We start from the raw sequence: 17678 nt of genomic DNA on the forward strand, positions 1-17678 counted from the left end.
ATTGTCCTAACACCTCATTAGGACCAGGCTGAACTAGGCTTCTTGCCAGCACCCAGCAGCCCACTCTGAGGCTGACCCCTCTCAGCCTACGTGCAGAAATCAAGCGAGCTCTTCCGCTTGCGGAAAACAATCCGCACACAGGCGGACGAAAAACACACCAGAGAAAAACCAGAATACACTGCGGGGTGCTGAGGCTGACACTCAGAGAGAGACGTCGTAGAGACTCTACACAGGCATGGATACGACCGGACGTGGGTGCAGGCGAAGTGACGGAGCGACAGCGATGATGAGGAGAGGAAGCTACGATGAGGCTGCGGCCTCGATGTGCACGGTGAGTGTCCCTCCTTCCTTCCTTCCTTCAAACCATCCATCCATCCATCCTTACATCCATCCATCCTTACATCCATCCACCACCCACTGCAAAGATGTTGAAGACAATACTGTTGAGGTGATGACCTTCTAGAGCAGTGTTTCTCAAACTCTCAAATTTCAAGGTCTCCCCCTAACTCTGACAGTGTACAAAGGGAACCAGTACAGTGACTCTTCTAGAGCATTTTCATGTCAAGAACCACCAAATCTATGTCTTTGGCTGTGGCCCCCATTTGAATAACAGAATGTTTGTGTCACATCCTGACACGCAATGACCTCGTAGAATGTCTATTTTCAAATAGCCAAAGTATAAAAATAGGGTTGAACTAATTTAACTGACCGCCTGGAAATCCCTCAAGGACCCCGGACCACACTTTGAGAGCCACTGGTCTAGTGCGTCTGAGAGGGAAATGTTACGTTGTCTTGTTCTAAGGCTTAGAATCTAAGCTAATGGACGTTCAGTGTTGTGCACTGTGTGATCGATTTATTCCTAGAATGCAGGCTCTCGCAGTCACACACACACACACACACACACACACACACACACACACACACACACACACACACACACACACACACACACACACACACACACACACACACACACACACACACACACACACTCACTCACTCACTCACTCACTCACTCACTCACTCACTCACTCACTCACTCACTCACTCACACTCTCTGAAGTGCTTTTGTGAAGGCAAACAACAAACTTGCATCAATTAGGGAATTGGTGTTACATACACTAGATTGGATGTTTTGCATCGTGTCACAGTTTTTTACAGCAAATCTCTTATCTACCGTATATAATTAAGTAGGCTGCCTTTTCAGAGCCTAGCAAGCTATACTGTATATGCTTTGATTATTTTGATTTATATCAAGACAAATTTTGCGCTACTGTAAAGACGAAACGGAAGTGAGGAGGAGGAGGCGTCACATCCGATTTATCCTCTGATTATTTTCAGAGTTTCCGTGTTCCGCACTATAGAGGGCTGCTAGTCGGGGACGGTCAAGCCTGCCATCTCGCTGATTAACCAGGGGGACTCATTTTAGCGTTTTCGCCATTTCAACAAATAAACATAAAAAATATATTCTCATGAACAATATTGAGGTAACAACCAGATTTGTGTGGAAATATAATTTTTATATGCACAGATTTATATATAAAATACATTTCCGTGTCTTTAGCTTTAGCCCAGTAGCCCTGTGCGAGCTGAGGAAGTTGCTTTCTGTGGGTTCACTGGGCTGCGAGTGCAGCCCTGCAGGCGGTGGGAAGATGATTTACACTGTACAGACATACTGTACAGTAAGTACAGTCAATTAATTAATTTGATTGGTTTATTGCGCATTCCCACAATGACCAATCATCAAAATATTAACTAATAAAAAACAACAATTTTCTTCACTTTTTTAAGATGACAGGACCCCTTTAAGTAAAACATTTGAGTACTTTTTTCCACCACTGCTGTCCTGTACCTTCCTGTGTGCCAGTCTGTCTGTTCTGTACCATCTGTGTCAGCCGTTTAGAAGGGGCACCGTTTGGGTGACAGGAGAGGAGAGCAGACCAGAAAGAGTTGCTTTGTCTTAATGTCCTTGTTGTTTTGTGAATAAGAAATTTACTTCCAGTCAGTAACTCATCATTGAAAGTGCTGGACAGTGGAATGTTTATTTTTTGTCTAGGGCTGCTTGCAGCTATGGCTTAATCGAGTAAGTAGTTACACCCCTATTATTGCCCTGTTTTCTCTGCAACATAATTCCTATTGTGGAATAAACCAAAGAAAAAGCATGTACTGTACTTATTGACCCTTGTCTGAATATATCTGTTTTAGAAGTGAAATAGAAAAAACGGACAAAAGCCTCGCATTCAAGAACATCAATTTCTTCTCTATTATTAGGCTCTAGTAATTTCCCCTGGTCTCGGAATCCTTTCTGCTAAGAACATAATTTCTCTATTAGTAGGCTATAGTAATTTCCCCTTGTCTCGGAATCCTTTCTGCGCTGCCCTGGTCATTTTAACGTTCTCAGACTATAATTGCACTATAATAATAATGATAATAATGTACAGATGAGTGCACTTATGACAATCAGAAGGCTCTGCTGCAGAGTGCAGACAACAATTATTAAATTAAATGTGGAATCTTTAAATATCTTCAAAGTTACGTTATTATGTAATACCTGCTTCCTCAGAAATGTGTGATGTTGCAGTGTGTTGTGTTGTGTCTGTCATCATTGTTTGTCTGCCGTTATGTAACTCATACATTACAGTGTGTGCGTGCGTGCGTGCGTGCGTGTGTGCGTGCGTGTGTGTGTGTGCATGTACTGGCCTTTGAGCTTGATAGGACACAGTTTCCCACACATTTTTAAGGGTAGCGAGTAAATATCCCCTATCTTTCTTTTCCTACTGTACATTACAAAAAGATATTTGTACAGTATTTTTAAAAAGAATTAAAATAAATTAAATTAAATTAAACATTTCATCAAACCATTCCAACATTCTCACAATGTATTTCATTAAACAATATACTGTATATAGGCTATTTAAAATATAAAAAAAAGTAGTGGAATATAGTTGAAAGTAGTGGAAAATAGTGGAATAAACCACACACTCACAATTGCAGGCCGCAGAGCACAAATTTGTGAACGTGTCCCAGACACCCAAACACAAGGATAACCAGTAAGACTCCCTAATAGGGAGATAAGCAACCGTCAGGTCGCAGCGTGATTTTAGGGCAAAATGTGTAGGAGTAGTGTCCAAAAATGTGTTTGAAGAAATTGGCCTGTTGGTGGCGCTATATGGGACAGATCCATATTGATGAGATGAGTGTAGACATACTGTGTACCGGTTCAGTGTTGTGCACTGTGTGATCGATTTACTGCAGGCTCTCGCAGTCTCACACACACACACACACACACACACACACACACACACACACACACACCCACACACCCACACACACACACACAAACAAACGGTTAAAAAGTGCAAAGAAGCATGTACTGTACTTATCCGTATTGACCTGGCCTTGTCTGAATATATCTGTTTTAGAAGTGAAATAGAAAAAGCGAGAGGACAAAAGCCTCGCATACAAGAACATACATTTCTTCTCTATTATTAGGCAAGAGTCATTTCCCCTGGTCTCGGAATCCTTTCTGCTGGTCATTTTAATGTCAGACTATAATTGCACTATAATAATAATGGTAATGTACAGATGAGTGCACTTACGACCATCAGAAGGCTCTGCTGCAGAGTGCAGACAACAATAATTATTTAATTCAAAAGGGTTGATGAAGCCAGCGTGGCTTCTTTAACCCCTTTTGAATATAATGAAAGCATAATGTAAGTTCAAATCATATTATTAGTTATTAAGGAACAGTACATTCCTCTGTCGTGTTGGAATGACCAGGGGTGTAAACACAATATAGGCATACAGTATATGCACCGCCAAAGCGCCTATCCAACCAATATGCCCATATATATATATATATATATATATATATATATATATATATATATATATATATATATATATATATATATATATATATATATATATAATATATATATATAGGGTGGACACTCTAACCACAAGTTGGTTGAGCTGGTTATATATATTATATATAACCAGCTCAACCAACTTGTGGTTAGAGTGTCCACCCTGAGTTGGGAGGTCGGGGGTTCGATTCCCTGGTCGGGTCATACCAAAGACTGTAAAAATGGGCCTCCCTGCTTGGCACTCAGCATCAATTGGTTGGATTTGGGGGGCTCCAAGAGATGGGCCAAAGGCGGAGAACAAATTTCAATTACAGTACATGTATCTGACAAATAAATACATTAATATGGCCATACCAATATACAGGGTATGGCCATATACTAATAACATCAGGGATCTCAATATATGGGGATAAAAGGGACGCATGTAGACAGACTGATACAGGGAACTCCATATGGGCACAAAAGGGACATAGACAGACGGGTTAAACGAAAAGACCCCTGACACGACTACACTTTTTCTCTTGTATACTAGGGAAAAGATCAACTACAGTCCCCTTTACCTGCCTCTATGTGCATGTATTTGCTGAAGTGTCAATCAGATCGACTCCTCAGCCTCCATATAGCTCAGCTGTCGGATCATCTCATCCAAGTCCACTTGAAACCATCTCTGTGTCAGTTCATTCAGTGTCCGAAACGGCCCTAGACTGAGCCCTCGGAATCCAGAGTCCAGATTGCTGCTAACCTATAATTTCTACCATCATCATTTTTGCAAACCCCATTTAGAATGTATATGCATTCTAAATGGGGTTTGAGGAGTGTTCGAGGAATTATTAAGCCCCTGCGCAGGGGCTTAAGAATTCCTCGAACACTCCATAGATACTCCAGAATAGGCATAGGCCTAATCATTATTCAACATCTAAAGCCACTGCGTATTCCTTAGCTCCACAGACCTAAATAATAAACAAAACAACATAAATAATAAACCATACTCTACTCTGATTCTTGACTCTGGTCAAGATCATGTGAAGAAGTCATTAATTTTTATGACCGGAGGCGATATTATGTTTTATCCCTGCTTCTGTTCAGCCTGAGTAAAAACACATGCTTTTCCTTTTGGGAAATGTAGACAATCTGATACAGTATGTTACCCATAACGTCACAATTTAACAAATTCATTAAAAAAAGAAATTATGGTATCCACATTAACCCTGGCGCCTCTATACTGTTCTTTGGTAAAATCTTAAAAATTTGTCAAACTTCATCAAAGATCCTTTTCTAAGTTTGAAATAGCAAAAACAGCAGAACTACAAGCTCACACGTTTATATATAAAAAAAAAGAGAGAAACATAATTTACCATCTTCAAACCTTCTGTTGTCTCCCAGCACCAGCTCCGCAGCTTGGCTCAAAGGCGACGCTCAGCTCCAGCGCTGGCTTTCGGGAAGGCGTTGGGGATGCCATGGTCTCCCATCAGGTGTGTGAAACTTTTTTCTTCTCTTAACACTTCAACAGAACGATTGCTGAGCAAGCATATTAATAATCTTCACAGGTCTACACTCTCACAGCTGGGAAAAGCCCAGTACAGCAAGCAACACTTCTCTATTCTTGTTTATATTTTCCCAGTTGGTAATCTCTACTTACAATGGAACCAGGGGCCGTCAATATGTCCATACACGGACATGTCCGTGTCCGTGGCAAATTTGAGATATTTTGATCATAATACCCAATTTCTTAATTTCAGGTCTCCAGGTTTTCTTCAGAATATGTATGACACTGATTTACTATACGTCACTATGAGTCCATTAGTAGTAGTACAAGTGGTTCTCATTTTTTTTTCAAGGACCAACATAACTTGACTATACTTTACCTTTGTTAATTAATCTTAACTTCATTCTTACTCCTCACTACACTTCACAGCCTGCAGGGGGAAGCAGAGAAAGCATGGCAGAATAACTGTTTCACTGAACAGATGGGTCTACAGTACACAGTAAAATACTTAATAGTATTAATTTGGGGTTGGGGGTAGGTAGAGCGTACAGTTAGAACAAAATGGACCCTTATGGGTCCGCAACTCTGTGGGTGCACACATGTAACACACAAGAGTTAAATTACCATTCGGGTTCTTTATTCATACTCCATAACCTTACAGGACCTTACAGCACCTGTTTAATGGTGGTTTGTTGGTTTCTCTATGTCACCGTGTGGGCTTTAGTCCCCCTCTCTGTTCAGCGCACAGCTGTCTCTGTGTGTGTGTGTGTGTTTGTGTGTGTGTGTGTGTGTGTGTGTGTGTGTGTGTGTGTGTAGGGGGGTTTGCCATGGGGTTTCCAATTCGGTTCTAGGTAAATAAACCGTTGCGTGAACAGAGTGCGACCACCTCCATACTCAAACCCACATGAAGGAGGATACAGCTGCTGTTTTAATATTGATGTCTGCTTTGTAAACATTGGACATTTTGTTCAGTCCCAAAATGTTGTCACTTGGACAAAATAGTCAACCTGAATTAACCTGTGTGTGTGTGTGTGTGTGTGTGTGTGTGTGTGTGTGTGTGTGTGTGTGTGTGTGTGTGTGTGTGTGTGTGTGTGTGTGCTGTGTGTGCTGTGTGTGTGTGTGTGTGTGTGCGCTGTGTGTGTGTGTGTGTGTGTGTGTGTGTGTGTGTGTCTGTCAACAATCTTATGAATGTAATTTAAATTCAAAATGTATATATAATCCATTAATGTTTAATGTTTCTTTCTTTCTAATCTGTTTTTTAAACATTGGACATATGTGACAGCAGTCCATTCAAAATCAGAATGATGGATGGATGGATGGATGGATGGATGGATGGATAGATGGATAGATAGATAGATAGATAGATAGATAGATAGATAGATACCAACAATCTTACAAATTAAATTCCTTTCTTTCCTAATGGCCCCCCTGGTGGCCAATGTGGCCCACGTTGAAACCCACTGCCCCACTATACTGTATATGAGTCACTACTATCCCACATTGACTCATTAACCTTTATAACACCTTCCCCGTAGACCCCCAGAGCCACAGACGAGGGGGAGTCCAAATATGCTACTCAGTCAGTTAATGTGACATTATCATATTCACACTTACACCCCTTCAATGCTGCATAAATCCCACTTGATATTCCGTCTGAGCTGCAGTGTGGGTGTCAATGAGAAGCTAACGTCTCTAGAAGACCATGGGCAACCGTGTCACGTCTATATCTATATCGTAGATCACGACCTTTTCTCTAACCACATAAACCCTACCCTTTTGTCCTTATTATGGGGTCTACAAGGTCACAAGGTCCTTATTATGGAGTGGACCTCGTATAGAGCCATAGGGCACTCCATTCAACTAAGTACAGTATAGCGTTGCTGTCAGGCAGAAACCTCTTATCTTCATATTCTAACTTTTTGGTTTTCATAAATGAATGCCCTACTTAATCATACTACAGCATGGGTCTTCAACAGGGGGTCCGGGACCCCTAAGGGGTCTTCAGAGTTACCTCAGGGGGTCCTCCAAATCTTTCAGTGATAGAAACCTTTCTCTTTTTTTTTAACCATGTGAACTCTGGCATCCAAATTCTGAGAACTTTAGCCAAAAATAGCAGATCTACAAGCTCACAACGCCTCGCAGCACGAGGCTTTGTGAGCTTGTAGATCAGCAAAGAGGTTTGGTGTAGAGGGGAAAAAGAGCAGACTAAGTACAGAGTGAAATTGACGGTTCAAGTGGTAAAATATCTGAAAACACAAATTGACATGAATCAAAAAGGGGTCCTTGGCTTGAAAACGTTGAAGACCCCTGTACTACAGCGTCACACAAAAGCAGTGTCTCAAAAGTACTGTAGCAGATCCGTAAGGTCGAAAAGCGGTGCAAAGTGAAGTTTTTTGTGCTTGTAGATCTGCTATTTTTAATTTGAATCCTGAAGAGTAACAGTTTCCACCTGACAGAGACAATATTATTGGGTTTAGTGGTACTAAGTACTGTGGATCAAAGGACAGTTATAACAACCCAGTCAAAAATGCACATTAATATATTTGATAATTTGGTTTCTTCAGATAGTCAGATAATCATTGTTGGGGGCTTTGGGTATTTGGTACATTTGCAGTAAGTAATAATTCACTCACCTAATATTATGAATAACCTAAGACTACATCCATCCCAAACATCACATCCTTTATGAAAATCCTTTTGTAATGTTGTGGTAGTGGTGACTGGTGATGATGTTGTTGATGATGATGATGACGACGACGATGACAGGATGTTGACAAAGGATTTCACAATGTCATCTAGCAACAGAATGTTGAACCCATTTAATAGAATAGAATGCCTTTTGTCATTGCACACTGCAACGAAATGTAGTGCAAGCCCTCAGTGGCACATATACTGGATTAATAAAACACCAACCGTGAAGAAAAGAAGTAGAATCAAAGCTATGAACAAAGCTATCTATATCATGATGGGCTTTTGTTGTGCCATGCACATACAAATACCTTGCACATGAGACATTATATCTCGTTAGTGTCTGAATCTAGCGGAGGACAGAGTCACCATTGTACAGAAATCGTGAAATTGTTAATTTTCTGTTCATATTTAAATGCTTTTGTGATAATGCTTATCACCTGCTGCCACATGCCAGGTGCTGCTGAGCTTCAATTATCCAACTGAGGTGAGGATTTGATTGCTGTTCTCACACCTATTGGACTTCAGAGTTAACCTTTTGGTTTATCTGTTTCATAGCCAGGGTGTCTCGTGTCTGTGGTTTAGACGAGGGAGGGCATCAGGGAAAGTACCTGTGTTGATGTCATTTGAATATTAAATAGGATACCAACTGAAAACCCCTCAGCCAGGAAGAGCTGCTTTCCTGTACAGCGTTGTCTCTTCGTTATCCTAAGTTTAGACTGACAACATTCTAAGAGGCTCCATTTTTTTGTATAGTCTACTGCAATAAACCTGCCTATCTCTAGATAACTAACTTGTGTCTGGAGACAACTTCTTTAGCTTATTGCCAGCTTGCATTTAAAGGGATATTCCACTTTCAAAAAACCTTTGGTCATTTTATTGTCTAATCAGTTTTTAATTTGCTTGATTCAATATTTAGATATTTGATGTATTTTTCCCAAATAATGATTAAAAATACATGAAAAAAGTTATGGATAAAACACGGCCTGCTCACGTCTTAGGAGGGTAGTTCGAGTCACCAGAAAAAATAATGGGTGTTTTTAATGAATCTATCATGGTTAAAATGGAGTTTGAAGTTACAATGGGTGTGTATGTGGAGAGAAGCCCAGAAGGTGTTTCCCTGTTGAAAGTGGAATATCCCTTTAACTTTTGTCTAGCTTGGTGGTTAGGCCACTGAATTTCAGTTGCACAATTCACATCTCTGTGTTAAATGTATGTTTGTTTTTCAGTTCAGGTTAAAAACTACAGATTAAAAACATGGCAGGCTAGTAAACAACGTACTGTAGCTGCAGCTAATCAAATTAATAGTAGGTGTGTACTGTAGGTATAGGCTATTAGTCAACAGTATTGTCACGCATGTTGCACACCTAAATCTAACACACCCATTATTAATTTGATTATCTGCAGCTGTGTTGCTAATATCACAGTGTACTACAGGATAAGGTCTTCTATTGATCTGATTGCCAGGCCGCCAGTGGCTCTGATATATTGTTTTCTAAAACAGTGACTGTCATTGGGGGGAAGAATAATCAGTGTGTCATTGAATGACCTTTGATTGAGGATTTCAAGGCCTACATGATATTGATTGAGGATTACCACATGAACCCTAGCATTCCTATTCTGAACATGTCATAATGGGCGAGCGAACATTTGGTGAACATTATGTTCTGCTGTAGTACACAGTATACTACAGTACACTGTGGTGAACATTCTGTGAGAATTGCACATCTTATACAAGCTGTTGCAATGTGACGCATTGTGAGCTTATAGATCTGTTATTTTCAGCGCAGATATTTGGTGTAGAAAAAGGAAGGGGGCAAGTATAGACCTCTGGGGGACCACTTAAAATAGGGTTTAAGGTGATAAGGTAAAGAGTCAAAGACTGATATGAACACAAACACTGCAATGACTGTATACTTGTTGTATGCTTGTGTATACAAAATCCCAGCCAAGACCCGGCCAACAACAGATACTGTAGATCTGCTATTTTCAGAGCAGAGCACCACACCTGAGCGCAACCAAACGTAAATGACTTTTCTTTTAGTTCTACTGGATCTCTTCTCCACTTGTCCAAATTTTAGTCTAGTTTTTATTTGTTGACGAAATTGTGAATATATTTATTCTTAGTTTTAGTCATCATAGCTTAGGTTTTATTTTGTTTTTGTTTAGTTTTCGTCAGTGAAAAAGGGTAGTCGACAAACATTTTTCGTCATAGTTTTAGTCTCGATAATGCAGGGGTCTTCAATAGGGGGTCCGGGACCCCAAGGGGGTCCTCAGAGTTACTACAAGGGGTCCTCCAAATGTTTGTGTGATAGAAACTTTTTTTCTCCTTTTTTATATTAATCACTTGAACTTTAGCCAAAAATAGCAGATCGGTGTAGATGAGAGATTTGGTGTAGATGAGAAAAAGAGCACACTAATTACAGAGTGAAAGGTCAAGTTTATTAAGTATTGACGTTTCAAGTGGTTAAATATCTGAAAACAGAAATTGACATGAACCCAAAATACACCAATGATTGTGCTGTCAAACGATGAAACTATATGGTATCTATGGGTTGTGGGGGGTCCCTGCTCCTGCTTCATCTCTCTCTCGACTAAGGGGTCCCTGGCCTGAAAACGTTGAAGACCCCTGTGGTAATGTGTTGTTGTCACCGGTTCTAGGGAGGAGCCTTCATGCTGGGTCACCTTGGACCAGTGTCCCTTTGTCCTCGGCCTGAGCAGCGAGAACGGAGAGCTCCTATTGGACGAGTGTGTCCAGGTGACCGAGGGCACTAAGACCAGGGACAGACACCTCTTCCTCTTCAGCGACGTCATCATCTTCGCCAAGCTCAAGTAAGACGATGGGCTCGAAACCATAACGCAGTTTTATAGCTGCTGCAGATGAAACGAGACGTGACAAATGACGTCGTTTCCTTTCTCCTTTCTCTATTCTCTATTCTTATGACTATTTGTGAAACTGAAAATATTTTATTTTTACCTATTTTACTCTGTTTGGGAACCAAAACCAAATACCTTTACTCTCATGCACTCGAATAAGATATAAAGGCACGGCATTGTCACACAGAAGTTTAATTCTACCTATGAGGGCTGATTCTGCCAGTGCTTTTCAATGGGAACGGAGCGAGGTTTGTTGCGGTTTGCAGATTTCTGCCAAAAAAAGGCTGTTCTCAAGTGTTTGAAAACCTTTTCATGTCATGGACCCCCAGATTTATGCAAAAAATCTTCAAAAATAGCAGATGTACAAGGTGCTTGCAGAATCTGCTATTTTTTGAATATCCAACATATACATGGATAAAGTGGTTAAAATGATTGTGATGTTAAATGAAGTAGTTTCGCTACCTCCCCACTTTGAGAACCAATGATCTATGAGGTCAGTCATCTATTCTATGACACATCTTTGACATGTGGCTCCATTTCAGCAAGGATTCAGTACAGACTCAGATCAGAGGCCCATTGAGATCCATTATAAAATTGAAGTTAAATGGACTGTGCAGTTTTGTGCTGATCAGTCCAGCACCGTGTTGTGGGTTCGAGTCCCGATCCCAACAACCTTTGCTGCATGTCATCTCTCTCCCCATTTCCTGTCAGTCTACTGTCCTATCAATAAAGGCATAAAAGCTCCAAAACAAATACGGATACGTAAGAACTTAAGAAGTATTTGATGGCCTGTCCTTTTTTCATGTACATACACACAAAACCACGTATTGGAGAGGCTAGCATCGCTCAAAAAGGGTATGATACCTGGCTATCATATCCCATGGGGGAACTTCAGTTTTCAGCTTCACCCAGCTTCCCACAGAGGAGCACGGAGGGAGCAGTTAAGGGTCAAGTGACCGTCTCTAATACCTGTAAATTAGACATGTTTACAATGAACTTTGAAGTTGAAGTTGACAGAGAAAGCGAAACTAAATCATGTCCAAGTTGCTACACACCCTGTTGACACAATGAAGATTTCAAAAGTCATCACGCAAATGTAGGGAATTTCTCAACGGACCTCCCTCTCTTTCTCGGTGTAAACCGCACACCGTAGCCAGTTCCCCTTTTCTTTAGATTGTGTGACATGACAAAAAAGAAATAAAGAAAGCAATTTCATCAATCAGGGAGGAACTTTGATACACACATCATGGCAATGACGCTAATCAATGGTATTGTGGCATTTATGCGCTGTAGTTGGTTTAGAGACCTTTTAGCTCACTACCCAAAAGAGAAATTAGACGTTTGCCCAGTACCCATATAGTGAAAATAAAAGATCTACTCACAACACAAGATTTATAAATACTTGTGATGGAAAATGATGGAATTGTTTTTCATTGATAAAAAGTTGTGATTTCTTTTGTTGATGTTGATGTTTTTTAACACTCGCATGATTGAACCTGATTTTGAGATTTTGAGGTGTTTTGGGTTTGCTCAGGAAACTCTGAGAAATGTTCCCTTTCATGATTTTTCCTTATCATACAAGCAAAGTCTTGTTTTTTTCTACCATTTGAGACATGTAAATATGAAATAAAATGTTTTGAGTGTTTCCTGAGCATTCTAATTCCATTTCTAAATCTCAAAAACAGGTCAAAATGACCTATTAGTCATGCGAGTGTTAAAGATATATTTTTTGGTGGCTTTTGTGCCTTTATTGATAGTACAGTAGGTAGACAGGAAACAGGCAGAGAGATGGGGAGTGACATGTAGCAAAGGTTGTTGGGATTGGGATTCGAATCTGCGACACATTGTCAGGCATTAGAGCGGTATTAGTCCAGCTGGTGCCCCCTATGTATATGTTTTTAACATATAGGAAACTGAAAAAAGGCGACCAATAAAAATCACTCTGCGACCCAAAGATGGGTCCTGACCCATTGTTTAGGAAAGAGTGCTCCATTCAACCTCTGACAAATATCTGAGTGTATAATATCTTGTATATATATGTATCTGTGTGTATGATATCTATCTGTGTGCATAATATCTACCAGTAGTGCAACGGGGGAAGTGTTATTGAACGCATGACTGTCTGGGATTCTCAACTGGCAAGTTGTGGCAACGTAGTGTAAAGTTTCTCCAAATACAGAGTAGAAAGTATGTGGGGATTCCCGCTTATGTTTAATTTAGACTCCATCAGATGAAGGTTTCTCTGCTTAAATTATTTTCAGAAATGTCTTCATAATGATTATAAGATTGACACGACGCGTTGTGAGCTTGTAGATCGGCTATTTTCAAACAGCCTAGGTATAAAATAGGTCTAAAGTGGATAATGTATGTTTTATAATATTATAATTTATATCTGTAAAGTAACTAGTAAGTAAAGTTTTCAAATAAACGTAGTGGAATAAAAGCACAATATTTGGATCTAGAATGTAGTGGAGTAGAAGTACTGATAATTGGAAATACTCCAGTAAAGTAAAAGTACCTCAAAACTGTACAGTACTTAGTTACTTTACACCACTGGTAACACACTGGGGGTGATAAATGATGAAATGAAAGAAAAAAATCATTTCTGATCCCAAAGCACTTCCTGCTGTGAGTGGGAGAGAGAGGGCGTGTCAGGGCATTCACCAGTAGACAGTCGTTACGTCAAAACCCATTTAGAGAAGTGGTCCACATTTATGTGAAATGGTTATTGTGACATTTATGGCTGTGAAATAACTTTTTCATTGAAAACTGACTTTGATCGAAACTGTCACATTCACCCATACAAACACATTGCAAAATGACATGCACTATTTATATCATTAAAATGATATACCCTATTGCTTAGAAAAATGCACGATTAAGTCTGTCAGTTTGAGACAATACACTTGTTGTATGTGCTGCCAACTCAGTGGCCTTGTGGTTTGAGTGTCCGCCCTGAGACATGGCACTGAAATCCCCAGCTGGGTAATACCAAAGTCTCTGAAAAATAAGACCCAGTGCCTCCTGCTTGGCACTCAGCATCAAGGGTAAGTCCCTGGGACATACATTACTATAGTGTGACAAGCGTCGTGTCCAGGGGGTGTACTTGTACATCAAGCTGCCTCACGCTACAGAAACAGGAGAGAGGCTCCTGCCCTAGGCTATGGGCCTCATGGCTCGGCAAGGCTTACTATGTGCTGCTGCCACGAAAACTGCGGAGGAATAGCGAATTAAACTTTTGCCGATTTACAGTACGATATAAATAGCAATTCCTACTGTATATGCGGTGGCAACCAGACTAACATATTTTGGACATGTTGTGCTGATCTTCCATTCATCATAGTTCCATATGTTTAAAATAGCCATTGCGATGACTCAGATTGTAATGTTGTTGTTTTTTTAAAGGAAGTGAGTAGTTGTCTGGACTCATTTGTATTTATTTGTGTTACCGTGACACAGGGTTGGATATGCATGGTTGGAGAGTTCATGCCTCTTCTTTGTTTGGATATCCCTCCTTTGGTCATTTTTATGGTCAGTGGGGATATGTTTTATTCCTGCCTTCTATTCAGACTAAATATACATGCATTTCCTTTTGGGAAATGTAGACTGATAGGTTTGATATTAATGTTTGATTATATCACAATTTATTGTACATTTCTCTGGATTAAGAGCTTCTGCTAAATCCCTAAAGTGTAAGTCAGTAAGAAAATATCCCCCTTTCAGTGTTTTTTAACAAATAGAACCCAGCTACAGTATGACAGATTAAGCTGTAGCAGGAGAGAACAGAAAGGTTGACAGTAGCCTAACAGTTGAGGAACACAACGCATCACAGTGGGAGGCGTTGTAAGCTTTTAGTTTGGCTATTTTCACAATATGTATCTGTGGAACCAAGTCAAAACTAAATGTATTGCTTAAAATTTGGATTATTTTTGAGGGTCACAGCCTGAAAAGTTTGGAACCCCTTGGTACAGTATGGAACTGGGGCCGCTTTAGTAAATTACTATAATTCTTCATTTCCGCTGTATGACGGTGTCACTTGCCAAAAGAGAATACACAGCTTGTTAAGCGGCTATTATCTGCGAAGCGACACCATCACCCAACAAAGTTTAGTGTTACAAAGCAGAGGCTATAGTTTTCAAGTTGAGGGGAACTTTTTAGTTTAGCTTTTAGCTGAAGAGTGGGTCGTCTGTCCCACTCATGTACAGTACTTCTTCACCACAAACGGCTTTCCTTTCACTGCCGTCACTGTACGGCTGCCCACTTTTCCAGTAGCTGCAGGCTGTAATAGAAGACTGAATGATACATTCATGTTTTGCTCTAGCTATGCTGTAAATCCAAGTGCATCATATGTGGAGTGTATTATTAGTATTGGTTGCATTGTTGTCTCTCCGGTTCCAGTCATGTTCAGTTTGTGAATCAGCAGCTCACATGACTAATTTCAATGTGCTGGGAGGCTGCATGGGGCTGCTTCAATACCGTAAAGCAGCAGTCTCTAGTCAAATAGTTTCTTCTTTTGACTTTTCCAAGTATCTCTGCATCCATATTTGCCATGGTTCGAGGTGTGGATTTGTCACATTCTGTACAGACATCCAGCTGGCTGGTGGTATTATAGGTACTCACTCTTAATCAACAGTGAGGATAAAAAATAAGCTGGAAAGAAATGAAAAATGATAAAACTAATCTCAACAATCCTACAGCCTGTAACAGTGAAATGAGAATAAAGTACAATAAGCCTTCATGTGGAAGGTGAGTGGTTCAAACCCTACCTAAGCCGACGTCAGCAAGGGGGAGAAGACGACAGCCACCTCATGGCCTCCCCTAAGTAATACTGGAAAAATAGCAGCAAAACAAAATGTGACTTGATGTTCTTAGTCACAGTTTACTGTCAGAACCGGCACAGCTTGTTCGTATCCGTCCGTAACCCGTTCGGACGGAACCACAGTGTCAGGCGTTATACCTGACACTGTGGTTCCCCTGACACATCACTGTGACATCACAGGGATGTCAGATACTCAGAGCAGGGATCTCCATATATGGGCATAAGCAGGTGACATCACAGTGGTGTGGCTGGTTCAGACAGCGATCTCCATGTATGGGCTATAAAAGGGAATGTATGTTGTGGTGTCATGGGAACCACTCTATGCCCATATATGGAGATCCCTGATGTCATCAATATTAAGCCCATCTAACAGGACTTCATATGGGAATGCCCATATATGGAGGAAGTCAGCCCATATCAGTGTGGCTGGTTCAGACAGGGATCTCCATGTATGGGCATAAAAGGGATTGTATGTATGATGTCAGATGTGATAGACGTCATAGACATAGGATTTTCACATAACGAATAACTGAGTACGCGTGTTTGGGGTCTCACAGCATACCTCCATATACAGTACATGGATCTCCATATACGGGTATCTGGTCCGATATACATCACTGGCCAGATGGCCAAGACATGGCGCGACCTCACTTGTCACCCTGAGGCGTCTTAAGCCCGGATCAGAGTCTACGGTGGAGAGCTATCCACCGCAAATTTGAGGTGGAACACTTTCCACCTCAAGTCAGAAAATAAGTGCAGGCCATCATAGTACGCCACGGTGGAGTCCTATTCACCATGACTGACTAGTCTAGATTGACCAATCAGTGAACGGGGTGTAGAGCCCTGATAGTAAAAACAGAGAGATGTGTTGGGACTCGCAGTGGAAAGCTCTCCACCGCGAGGAATGATGTAACGTTGTAGTTTCATGACTCAAAAAGACTCGAAAAGACTACACCGCGGTGGATAGCCTTCCACCACGGACCCGACTATGATCCGGGCTTTACTAGTGTATATGTGTAAACTGTAACACACTTATGCTGTCCCCTGTACCTGCTGGATGGACACCTGATGCTCCTGTAAATGCCCGGGATTCGAACCCGGGTCTCCCACCTTGAAATCCATCCAATCCATCCAATCTTATCCACTAGCCTAAAGGGGAATTCCCCCTTGGTTGTTGGAGATATTAGGTGTTTGGTCTAGTGCTACACTCACCCCCCTTTTGACCTCCTCCACCGGGAATCTTCATCTGGGTCACAGCACTATTGTAACGCCCGGGAATCAAACCCAGGTCTCCCGCAAGATGTTACGTTTTTGGTGATCAGGCAGAGGCTCTCTGAACCACTATTGCTACACTCCGCTACTGTTTTCCAGACAGTAGCAGAGTAAACAGTCCATCACTGCTCCTTTCAACCTTTCTCTTTTCTACTCCCATCTCTCTGATCTGTCCTATCAATGCTCAAAGGAGCCCAGCTTAGCAATCATCAAACCTTCACTGAGAGACAGACATTAGCTTCCACCAGCATTGTCTTTGGTTGCAAACCAAAACAAAACGTCTTATCTGCATGGAAAATGTGGGACGTTGACCTTTACAACTATGACGTCGTACTATGGAATATAAATCGGGCATTATACGGTAAATATATGATCGGCAGTGCCAATTCATTGGAAGAGCTTCCCAGAAACATGGAACGATGAAGTGTTGTCGATTAATCTGCAGCATGGACAACAAGGGTCTGCACAACTGCATTGACATTAGGAGGTTTAACCACATGAACCCTATAGTGTTCCTATTCTGGGCTTAGCTTTGTCAAGGACCCCCAAAATGATATGTATTTAGCTGCAGACCCCCATTTGAAAATGTTTTGTGGCAGGGACCCCCAGAAAAGAAGATTTATGTAAAAAAAAAAAAAGAAAAAAAATAGAAAAGCTGTACAAGCTT

The 17678-nt window shown here is 40.9% G+C and overlaps 1 protein-coding gene across 1 annotated transcript in view; it reads left to right on the plus strand.

Annotated features, from left to right (window-relative positions):
* Positions 1-249: 249 nt before the first annotated feature.
* Positions 250-17678, plus strand: part of tagapb (T cell activation RhoGTPase activating protein b) — a 33200-nt gene continuing 15771 nt past the window's right edge. Inside the window, exons 1-3 of the mRNA XM_080743980.1 lie at positions 250-331; positions 5253-5341; positions 10705-10875. Coding sequence (XP_080600106.1) covers positions 284-331; positions 5253-5341; positions 10705-10875 — 308 coding nt within the window. The 5' untranslated portion in view covers positions 250-283. The remainder of the gene's footprint in view (positions 332-5252; positions 5342-10704; positions 10876-17678) is intronic.

This window comes from Nannobrachium achirus (genome assembly GCF_963921795.1).
Source record: "Nannobrachium achirus genome assembly, chromosome: 16".
Lineage (NCBI taxonomy): Eukaryota > Metazoa > Chordata > Actinopteri > Myctophiformes > Myctophidae > Nannobrachium > Nannobrachium achirus.